The sequence below is a fragment of the Xiphophorus hellerii genome, chromosome 7 (genome assembly GCF_003331165.1).
Source record: "Xiphophorus hellerii strain 12219 chromosome 7, Xiphophorus_hellerii-4.1, whole genome shotgun sequence".
Lineage (NCBI taxonomy): Eukaryota > Metazoa > Chordata > Actinopteri > Cyprinodontiformes > Poeciliidae > Xiphophorus > Xiphophorus hellerii.
This window is the reverse complement of record NC_045678.1, coordinates 8,863,500-8,875,585: the sequence shown is the minus strand read 5'-3', so window position 1 is coordinate 8,875,585 and position 12,086 is coordinate 8,863,500. Positions and strand designations below refer to the sequence as shown.

Here is a 12,086-nt window from a genome sequence, read left to right as displayed (position 1 = left end):
GTAAGGCAAAGTGATGCATTGGGGTTTTTGTGGGGTTTTTTTCCCTCTTTTATTTATAAAAGAAAGCTACTTTTTTTATTGTTCAGTTTTTAATGTTGAATTATTTAAGGTGAAAGTGTTACATTAAGTTGCAGAAAATTTCTTTCTGAACACAATTAAATAATCTCATTACATTTGACTTTTTTTGTTTGTGTTTTTTTAGCAGTATCTCTTCTGCTCTTTCAAATTCGGGTCATACGATGTGAAACCGGATCCCTCTAATGCATAATGTAGTTTTGCAATATGATCAGGAACCAGATGACAAAGGAGCAGTACTGACCCAGTGCCTCGATTACTCCTCTCACCATAAATAATCTACAAGTTGCCTGAGCCAGTGATGCATGAAGCTAACAAAATCCATCCTCTCATTACAAATATTTAATTCCCAGTGGGACATGATGTATTTGTCAAGAAAACCTAAATTTAACTATTAAAAGCTCAATTTAAATTAGCTTCTTTCAAAATGTTCAATTGTTAATGTAAAAGCCCAGGGGCGTAGGTGGCTATTTCAGCTGAATAATAAGTTACATTTTGTAAATTCACCTCAACTTTCTCACACCACCATTAAAAACAAAAAATGGTGCTTTGCCCTTGAAAACGTTTCAGTTCTACAAGGCTACCCAGTGTAAAATCTTATTTATTCTTATTTCTGTGTCGACAACCTTGTTAGAATTTTACAGAATTGTTTTTAAAATTATTTACCGTTAATATACTTCTGGAAAGTTGAGTTAAATTTGCGTCTGTTGTTACGGTTTGTGCTAAAACGGCCTACTTGTAGTCATTCCTCGTACCGCTATCACATTGTTGCTTATCTCCCTCGTATTTCAAAGATGTAGAAAAATACTCAGCTTTAAGTAAGTAATGCATAGTCTCGGCTTCTGAGCATTTTATACTGTAGCATGCTCCATAACATCTCCAGCAGGCTGCTATAGATATCTGTAGGATAATGCGAATCTCACTGCAGTGATCCAACAGGAAAAGTGCCATTTCCCATCCTACACACTATAAATTCACATTTTAAAGGGTGTGCACTGTAAAAATGAGGGTGAATCATTTAATGACAGGATTTGATGTTCCACAAAATGCACATCATATTCTCACATTTAGACCAATGTCGTGCGTTTTTTTTTTTTTTTTTTTTTTACATGCCAATAGTCATGGCAAAACAAGATAAAGTACGACAGCAGCTTAAACATTAAACCATTTGAAGTTTTTTCTATTTGGTCCTAGGTATAAAAAAAAAAAAAAATTGCTCCTACATATTTATTATAGAGAATGACTAACTTTGACTACTGTTTCTCTGCATCACTTTATTCACTTCATGAATAAAATATCAAAGTAAAATCTTCTCTCAGCACCGGGGAGCAGAGAAGTACTGTTGACACTCAGTACCTCCTACTCTTGCCCTCTCTGGATTCCTTTTCTATCACGGCTTTAAACACAAGTCGAATTCTCAGTGTTGGATTCAAACCTTTTCTTGCCCGTCGCTTGATCTTTTCCACAGTCGCTGAAAAGAGAAACAGTCTGTCCCCATAGCAGGCTTTTGTCAGGCTTTAAGATTATTGAAACATCAAATGTTTAAAACCGCACGACAGAGTCAACGCTAGATTTTTTACACAAAGAACACACACACACAAAATAAATACTTGGAAACAAAATAAAGTGATACACCCTAAAATCCTATCTGCAATTTTCTTGAGTGTTTTTACCATGGATTGGTCTGTATCTGGCTTATTGATGCTCGTGGGAAGTGAGGCTTGAATACAACAGATGAGCTTGAAGCTGTTGTAGAACTTAATATTGTTTCTGACAGAACAGTGTCAGAACCAATATTTTGTCAGAACCATTGGTTCTGTCAATGTCTGTCAGAGGAGTGTGTCCATATATTTCAATGTTATGTCTGATTAAGTTATGCTATTTTGCTTTTTGTGCATTTGGGGAATACCGGACTAAAATACTGCCATCATTGTCATCAAATTGTTATATATGTAAATGAATAACGTGAGATTGATGATTCTTCCAATGAATCGGGCCCATGTACAATGACGTTGTTGTAAGTCCCTGCTAAAAATATGTCCCTTTCTTGTTTCATAACAATCTTTCTGTAATATCTTCTGTATTTATAATAATTATTCATTCACTTTCTTTTTCCAGATATTGAGAACAAAGTCTACCATCCTTTCAAGATGTTTGTGGGAACCCCTCTCGATAGCAGTTCAACCTGTCCCGTCCAAGCAAACGGTCCAGACCCCAAAAGTCCAGATTCTCAGTCAGATGGTCCTTCATCTTCTTCTCCACATCATTCGCTTCCCTGCTGGGCAACCCAGGCTCAGAGCGACCTCGCCCAGGCCAGGGAGGAGTTACGTCAGATTCAGCTACGTCATGCAACTGAGATTGAGACGGTTAAGCGAGGCGTAGAACGGGCGATCCTCGGAGCACGCAGAGAAGAGAAGCGTCTGCTGGAGAGGGTGGAGCAGGACCATCGGGACACTCAGCAACGTTTGGAACAAGTTGAGAGAGAGAACATGGCAGCCGCCAGGGTGAGTCAGTCTCTGTTGGAGCAAAGGTTTGAGAAGTTGGTTCGGTTTCAACAACGACTCCAGACAATGGATCGGTCTGTTCTATCTGAAAAGGGACCAAACAAAAACCCCTTACTAGAGGAGATTTCAGAGTTCCTGCAGCCCTGGGAAATCTCTGTTTCTCTTAAGAAAGTAAACTTCAAACCAAGCTCCCAGCCCAATGCAGTAACTTTCGGAGACATTCGAGTGGAAGAGCAACATCTCTGTCTGAATGTTGGAGGCTGTGGGCCAAATGGAAAGCTGTGTGCCTTACATTCACAGGAGATGCATTGTGAAGACATAAACCAACAAAGTTCTAAAAGGGCAAAAAGCACAGAAGGACAGGGTTGGACATCACCGACAGGCAGGACGGTCAAAAGGATCAACCTCTTCAACCGTAGTGATATAGAGTCAGAGGAAGAGCAGAAGCTTTCTTCTGCAAAGATACACCACTGGCTGCCTAAATGTGAACAGTTTGCCTGGGAAGCATCCCAAGTTGATGAGATGGATAAAAGTTGCTTTGAGCAACAAGGGGAGAACTTATTTTTGACTGTCCCTTCTGCTAAAAATAAGGATATTAAAGCAAAGGACATGGTATGCACGATGAGCAATGCTGGAAAATATTGCTCACCCTCTAATCAGAGAAAGGTTCTTTCTGTGGCCACTAGTAGAAAAGCGTCTCCTTCCCCTGAGCGAAGACAGGAATCTGCCAAGATGAGTCGTTGCTTGAGCCTAGATAGCAATGGGGCAGAAAAAAGAAAAGGAAGACTTGATTCGAATAATGGACCTTATGTTAGTAGTACACTAGCATCTCCTAGGATGGCTCAAAGAGATCATTTGGTGAGTCAAAGCTGCCTAGATATTACCTCCAAAGTAAGATCACACTCTCGTCTTAGCCAGTCTTCTGATGAACACTCTCTGGGGACGTTAGGTGACTCTGGACGTGCGCCATCTCCAGCAGACAGCCTTGACTCCACCTATACCTTTATTATTAGCCCATCACACAACTTCAGTTTGAACAAAGGCTCTTTGAATCACAGTTTTCACCTGTCCAAGTCGGCAGTGGATTTAACACACAAGACAAGGCCGTTGATTAGTAGTGGCGCAAATAAGCAAGAATTATGCAAAGTTAGAAGTGGCAACTTCAGCTCCATGTTGAGCTCCACCTCAGCCTCACCACCTCTAAGTAGAGAATTTGACAGCGGTCAGATCCTCTCATACCCTAATCATGTTGGTCATAGCATCTTGCCACAGTCTAAGAAATCCACAACTGGGTTAAGACAAGTCCCTGTGGCTAGGTCAGTGTCAATGTCAGTCATAGATGGTTCCTCTCAAGAACACAAGAGAGGCAGAGAGGAAAGAGGAGAGACATCCCTCGTGGAGTTGGAGGAAGAGGTCGATCCATTGCTTATGGAAATCACCACAAGCGGTGTTCATCTCATGAGGCAATTTGGGAGGCAAGGTTCAGGCCGGGCTGATCTTACCCTGCCAAGTGGTATCCATGCCACACCACAGGGGCAGCTCTTTATAGTTGACTGCGGAAATGCACGTGTCCAGGTTTGTCTTCTTTGTATCATCTTAAGCATAAATATAATGTCTACTATTGAAAATTTAACTGAATGTACATTTTCAAACAGGTGACTGACCCTCAGGGGAATGTCCTTCAGCAAGTAAGTTCACCAAACATCAGTGGCTCCTCTAGAAGATGCCGTAACTACTTTGACATTGCCGTCAATGCCAAGGGTCTAATCGCCTTAAGCTGTGCTGCAGAAAGAGCTTTGCTTGTGTTCAGCCGACATGGTCGCCTGCTCCAGACTTTTGGAGGATCTACATTGGGCACTGCAAAGGATGAGCTAGAAGCTCCCCGAGGTGTGGCTGTAACTAGACTAGATGAATTCTTGGTAGCTGATATCAGAAAAGGTACCCTCATCGCCCTGAAGCTTGACCCTAAAACGGGCTCCAGGCTCGAACGCACAGTGGTGACCGGATTCCACAGGCCTTACTTGGTGGCAACCTGCTTGAGCTCAGGCATGGTAGCAGTGTCCGAAAGGGGCAATGAAACAGGACGAGTGCCTTGCATCAAAGTTCTGGAGCCAAGTTGGAACACAGTGAGAGTTCTTGGCGTATGTGCTGGCATGGGACCAGTCCTCACATGTCCCTGGGGCATATGCATCGACAAAGACAGCAATATCTTAGTTGCAGACTGGGGAGAGCAGCACAGAATTGTGTTGTACTCTGCTCAAGGCGTGGGCTGGCCCATCGTACGCCAGGGATTGAGCAGCCCACGCGGCCTGACCTTATTACCAGACGGGCAACTAGCGGTGTCCGACAGCATGCACCATTGCATTAAGATTTACAATTATAAAGGGTGACATGACTAAATTGACCTTATTTACATTTAAGGAGAAGGTTTGACAAACTGGTGAGTTAAACACTGGTATCTAGAACTTGTATTAAAATAATAAAAACAATCTAGTTCGTCTTACCGCTGATGTGGTAATGGTCAGATATGTCTGTAAGGATGATACATCGTATCAGTTTGACGATGGTACAGTATAATTTTGAGTTTGCAGTAGCTGGAAGACACATTTGGTTGCCTTTGTAAGTCTAAGGGTATCCTTAAAAAAAGAAGCAATATAAGCGTGTAAAGATTCAAAACTGCCTAGCTTGTGTGAAGGTTATCTACCATTAGTATTTTAGTTTGTTTTTATTTTGTTGTTTGCTGTGTAGCTTTTACAATCGAGAGGCGTTACATCATTTGTAGTACAGTGAACCCTCGCTATATCGCGGTCTCGCTGCTTCACGGATTTGCATCGTGCATTGTGTTCTGCATTCTGATTGGCTAAACAGTCTCTCCGCTTCTTCTCTACCTGTGTGTCAACAACGTTGCGGTTTAAAATGTACACGTATGTAAAACAACTTGCCAGATTTAACATAATCGATGGTGGCATGTCGGTTTATAAGAATCTTTTTGCCCAGAAGAAAAAAGAGCGACAACAGCTACCGATAACTATGTTCTTCTCTCGAAAAAAACACACCTGCACCGCGGGCTTTAGAGAAAAACCCGCTACAGAGCGGAGTCAGGATGCAGAGGCTCAGTCAGAAGAGCAGTGAAATACACGTGAGTCACTATTTGTCCTACTGTACTTTGTTTTGTTTTTTTTTCATAATCATTTTTTATTTTCTCCCGTTCTAATCCAATGACTCAGGTCGCGGTGGGGCGGCGCTGATCTCCGCAATTTGGGCACGGGAATCCGCTTTCAGTTCATATTAAAATTATTATTTTACAGTACAGTAGTTATTTGTAAAAAAATTTAAAAAAAAGTTTATACAGTACTTTTTATTTGTTAAACAAATGTTTGGGCCTGTAAAAAGGTTTTGTTCTTTGGTTTCAATGTATTATGGAGAATTTCATTGTATAATAATTGTAAAAAAAATAAAGGTTCCTACTTCGCGGATTTCGCCTATCACGGTTTCTTTTTGGAACGTAACCCCCACGCAAAACGAGGGTTCACTGTATTTTATTATATTTATAATAACTTTAAAGAACAGAATCCTAGTAAAGTTGGAAATCAAACATAAATCAGCCCTTAAATTGGTCACATATCGACAATATCAAGACTTTGTTCCAATTTTTATTTTGGTTTTCACATGTTTGAGTGAAATGTAGTCATTTTTGTATTCAGGATTTAATGGTAAATGGACTGAACTTATATGGCGCTTTTCCAGTCATTTTGACCACTCAAAGCGCTTTACACTAGAGTCACATTCACCCATTCGCACTCACAAACACACACACATTTATACACCGATACGCAGATCGGTAGGCAATTTTAGACATAAACACTATTTTCAAATAAAATCTTAAGCGCTAAACAAAGACTGAAGGTACGAGTCTGAGTACATTTTAGAAAGACTTGTTATAAAGTTTTTGTGAGCTGCTCATCCTTACAAATATGAGAACATTTAAGCTGGGCTTTACAACAGTATAGCAGTTTTTGCATCGCTACAAAGCAAAAAAAGAAAAGAAAATTAACCAATTATACATATTGCCTTATTTTTATGCTGGGTTTATATATTAAATTTAGTGTATTGTGTGCATTTTGGTTAATTTCTAAGCTCCAAAGAAGTGTTTAACTGCTGTTCAGTATTTGATGGCAGCAGAGACAAATAAAAAAGCAAAACGTCTGTTTGGAGTCAGTCATTCTTATCATGATTTAATTCAGCGTGTTAAGCATCACAAACTACTTTACAACACTACAATCCAACATAAACGTGTGTAGAGTTTGAAAGCCTGTCAAGTGGATTCAAACATATTGCGAAGTTATAGATATAACCTTTTTATTTTAATGCACTGACTATGTGTTTGGTTATACTTGTGTATTTCCTCTTCTGTCTTTCTACCAATAATGATTATGCTTGGTGTGTTTCCACAGCAAATGCGTTTTGATGCCGCCTGTGTGTGTGCAGAACATTTTTCATTCTCAAGGTTTGTTGACATTTTAGATTGACACTTTTGCTTTTTTTTTTTTTGCTTCCTGTTCTGAAACCTAAAGACTAAATCTAAAAATGGATCATTTGCTACGGTGACAGGACAATGGCTGCTCTACAGATTAAACTCCTAATCTGCATTCTGCTTCACTTTCATCTTAACTTTAAGATAATCGTTAATCACAGTATGACCGCACTTAAATGAAAAGCTGGAATCTTCTACTTTGCTCTCCTCACTTCAGTTTAGCCCACAGATAATAATAAAATATTCACTTACTATAAGGCCAACAAGTCACACTCTATGCTTTTTGGAAACGTCTGCAGCTTCAATGTTGTTCATCCCACAACTAATAAAAATAACTAGAACATTCTCCTTGCTGTGCTTCTTTTCTGATCAATTTGCTAGTCACTAAATAACGAGGGTAGTTTATTCCAAATTGATCACACATTATCATCAAGACCAGCAACAACTGCAAACATAAAAAGATGTAACTGAAGTTAGAGCGATGTTAAAAAGGTTAAAATATAATTCAGTTTTAAATATGAATATTTTTCAGTACTTTCAAATGCTTAAAAACTGTTCTGTTTTCACCTGAACATGTTTTAGGCTCTTTAAGTGCCTGGACAGTTTGTTGACACTAAACGGGAATCGAACACAAGTCGGCCACGAGTGGATTTTTACGTAAACAAAGATAAACGAATAAAACTTGCTCAAGAACTGAGGCAGGAGCCCCTTCGATCAAACTCCCACTCGCTTGTATCTGTTGCCAAGTGATGTGTAACATAAGGACTTTATTTGCATTTTAAGTACATTTTCTGCACATGTGAGAGACTCGTAGCACACAGCCACCTGTCCACACATCAAACTCCTCCTCACTCCCCGCCAGCTGCTCATCGGTTGTTAGGTAGTCTCTTGTCACAGCCTGTGAATGCCTCCTGACTGCGTAGCTGCTCTTAACAGTCTGTGCTGCAAAAATATTTTGAACAGGAGCAATATTATTTGTAGTCGAGTCTGGGTTTTTTTTGGGTTTTTTTTGTAAAGAGAGCCTGTCTGACAACATGAAGTGGGCTAAACGATTTTAAAAAACAAAGCAGCACGTTGTGTCCCGATCTAAAGAAATTCAACAACAGATGGAGAAACAAAGTCATTGCCGTCTATAAGTATAAATAGATAAATAATATATAAATATTCTGATCCACTATTGACAGTTTGTCCATGTAGAAGGGCAACGCTGCACCTCCTGTTTCCTCAACAAAACAAAGCAATTTGTTTAAAAAAGTCAAACTGATGGATCCTTGTCTTCCCAAACACTTACAAGGTGTTGGAGGTGGGGGTGGACGGAGGAGTGACGCAACATGGTGGTAAGCGTGTACCTGTCCAAACCTTTTTGAAACAAGGTGCACCCAGGAGAGAAACGATCAGATGATTTGTCAAACTGCTGACCTGCTGCCTCAGACGATGCTGTGCAGGCGACGGCTGTCGCCAACCGGGCAGAAGGTTGACGCTTTCATTGTGTTGAGTTCACATGTTCACGCTGCACACGAGTGGGTTTTTCTCAAGATGCTTCTTCACCACTTTGGACCACAAATGCGTACATTTACATTCATGTTAATGCTGATCTACATGGGCGTTAGAAGTGAGTGTTTTGAATCTATAATAGGCTGGAGAGCTGCTCACGGTCTCACCTGAGGGCTGGAAATGTAGTTTATGAGAAGGAAGATTGATAGTGGAACTATTAGTGGAAGTGGCAGTCTTCCACTAGTGGCAGGTAGTAATAGTGGCAGGTATTGCTCTCCTACCTGCCAGGATAGGTAGGAGAGCAATGGAATCATTTTAATTTATTGGAGCCTGCCATGGCAAGGCAGCACATTAGCATTAGCCTTTTCCTTTAAATAAGCATTTTAGCTATATCTTTTTTTATTGATTAGCCATGTTTAGTACACTGATTGGAGCAAGCCAAAGTAAGACAACATGCTAGTTATACCCCACATGCCTCTGACAGCCTGTAGGATAGCATTAGCATTTCAGCTAATTTGAGCTTGTACACAAATGTTTGGATACTGCAGTGGTTCCCAAAGATTTTCCGCCCCCCCTCCCTCTCACTATGGATTACAATAAAATCCCCACCAAACAGAAAAAATAAAATTAACGGGGCACACACATCGTTCAACCAGACATAAACCTATACACATATTTTGTTTTCAAACTCCACTGAAGTTTATTTCACACTTCAGGTTGCAACAAAACACACTACCAACCATCTTTACAGTGAAACACTTCTGTGCAACTGTTTTTTTTTTTTTTTCATTCATCCATACCGCTTCCTGCGCCCCCGTCCCCCCTAAATGGCCCCACACTTTGGGAACCACTGGGATACTGAATGGAGTAAGTCCATGCTAGTCAACAGGTTTGTGAGTAGCATGTGCAGACATGCTATTGACTACATTGTTGCTTACCTTAGCATTGATGCTAATGTTTAGCATCAGAACGCTAGGTTCCCACTGACGGGCATGGCCCCTTTAAATTTCTTTAGAAATGTTCTAGTTTTAGAATAGAATGGTTTCAAATATAGCACAGTGTAAATAGAGAACGGTTCTAAACCTGAATTGTTAGCCTTCCTTGCATCTTCAGCTGATTAGATTCCACCACAAACTCTTTTCCCACTATAGGTATTTCGTGTGCAGCATAAGCAGGAAGGGAAAATGCATCCAGCCACATTCGGCTTGAAGCAGAAATGCAGGTCAAGGTGTAGATTTGTGTTTTACTGCCTTTGCCACTGGATGTTACCAATGAGGCATATCTCCAGAAGTGAAGTCAGGGCTGTTAATGTGCAGATTGAAATGTCCAGTTCTGTTTGAGCTGCATCTCTTGTCTCTGAAGAATGAGCCTTCCTGCCTCCACCCCTCCTCCGCTGCAGCTCCATCTACTTCCCCTCAGCTGCTTCCTAGCTGATGATCTATCCGGTTTTCCCATTGTTCCCAGTTCACCAGCCTCCCTAATTCCAGCCCCTGTTGTCCGTCCTGTCATCGAGCTTTCCTGTTCCTCGCTCAGCTCGCTCATTTTTCTTACCTAATTCTGCAGTCGGCTTGTTATATTTTATTTACAGCGCAGCGGTGTTGGCCCATGACTCACCACAGCTGCAGACACACAGGGAACAAAGTGGGAAATCATGATACCCAGGAAAAAGATGCAGCGTCTTCACCTGAATATAGCGTGTAAGCTGCAATCCGATCACGCACTGACTTGTATTCCATTCAGTCCCAGAGTGTTCGTACTACTGGGACTGAATGCAAACTTCTTTATATTTGATTGGGATTTAATGCGAAATACCAACAAAAAGAGGAAAAAAGAAACGGCAAATATGTGGAAGAAGGTGCTCTGGGCTGGCAGGACCCAAAATAAACTTTCTGGCCCACATGCAAAATGCTGTCTGGCAGAAAAAAAACCAAACTAACACAGCAGTTCACCTTATACAGTAACATGTACTGAGGGAAGGCTTTTCTTCAGTAGGAACAAGTGGTCAGAGTCAATAGGGAGATAGCTGGAGCTTTATAGGGCAACTGTGCAAAAAAAGAAAAAGTTAGAGAAAAAAGGTTTCAGACTTGGCCGGAGGTTCACCTTCCTGCAGGAAAACAAACCAAAACAAACAGACAATAGAAGAGTTTAGATCAAACAGACGTTCTGTGTTGAAACGGCCCAGTTAAAGTCCGGTGCTAAATCCAATACAGAACCTGCACCCAGATTTGATTTTATACGATTTTACAAAGAGCAAAGGAACCAATTTTATTTCCCAGATATCATCACTTTCCTAAAAAAAAAAAAAAAATTACATATATATATTTTTTTGCCAAAATGATTATTATTTTTCTTTCTTTTTTTTTTTGCCTAAGACATATTTTGGCAAAAAAATAAAATAAAAGACTTAAGCCATGATTTTAGTAACGTACAGTACGTAGGTATATGTAAGGCTGATAGAGGCGTAGCACCAAATATTTTTTTTTGATTTATAAATTGTAAACAGTTCTTTCCACTTTACAAGTATGTTTTAATTTATGTAAAAAATCTCAGTAAAATATAACAAAGTTTGTCGTTCTATGTGAAAATTAAAATCCTTTAGCTACCTCTTTGTCACAGTTCTAATCATTCTGCATGACTTTCATTCAGTTTTCATCTAGTTTTTGTCCAGAAAAAGAAACTTTGCAAACAAAAACATTAATGAAATATTTTCGTCGGCCAAATGAGCAATGAGTTAGATCTATGAATCGTGTTCACTGACAAAGCGACATATGTGGTGAACCGGGAAGCAGAGGTACAACAGCTTTAATCCAAATAGTTTTTTACTGTATTATGAATTCTTGACTTTCCTCCTTCGTACAATTGAGAACAAAATCCAACCCGAAGTGCTTGATAAAAGAACCGCAATTATTTTCTTGACTTTTGAGAATCTTACACGTTGTGTTGCTGGTGACCAACAACGCAAAACTAATTTGGAAAAATCTCAAGAAAAGATGAACAAGTGCTAAAATATTGTCATTCCATATGAGGCAGGAATGTGTGAGACACTTCAAGGTCTGTTCTCCAAAGGTGACGCCGTCAGAAAGCAGTTTAAATAAAGCGCACAAACATCAAGCTGAGTAGCAAGGCGTGTGACTGAGTTAATCTCTGCAAGCAACACTTGACCCTTTAAACAGGGGAGACCAAACCACTTCACAAGTGCGTGGTACAAAGTCAGGAGACCGGTGCTGAGGTCAAGACTCGGCTACGCGCCTTTTAAGAGAACAGCAAACAGATTTTGGGAAGACACAAAAGGTGGACTGAGGAAAAATGAAGATTACTCAAATATCCTGTCAAACAAAGCATTTCAGCCATTGCTCTCCTTAACAACTGCTCACTATGAGTCCGGAGACCAAATCACATGCTGGTCGTTTAAGTAAAGAGCTCATAGATGACAATGACCCAGAGAAAGACCACCTGGGAGAGGATCGACTTCAAAGTGT

The 12,086-nt window shown here is 40.3% G+C and overlaps 1 protein-coding gene across 1 annotated transcript; it reads left to right on the top strand.

The window, feature by feature from the left end:
- The first annotated feature begins 1,240 nt into the window (after nucleotides 1-1,240).
- Nucleotides 1,241-5,549, top strand: LOC116722640 (uncharacterized). Its single transcript, XM_032566808.1, has 2 exons — nucleotides 1,241-4,154; nucleotides 4,235-5,549. The coding sequence occupies exons 1-2, from the start codon at nucleotides 2,226-2,228 to the stop codon at nucleotides 4,967-4,969; spliced, it is 2,664 nt and encodes an 887-aa protein (XP_032422699.1). The 5' UTR covers nucleotides 1,241-2,225; the 3' UTR covers nucleotides 4,970-5,549.
- Nucleotides 5,550-12,086: the final 6,537 nt, after the last annotated feature.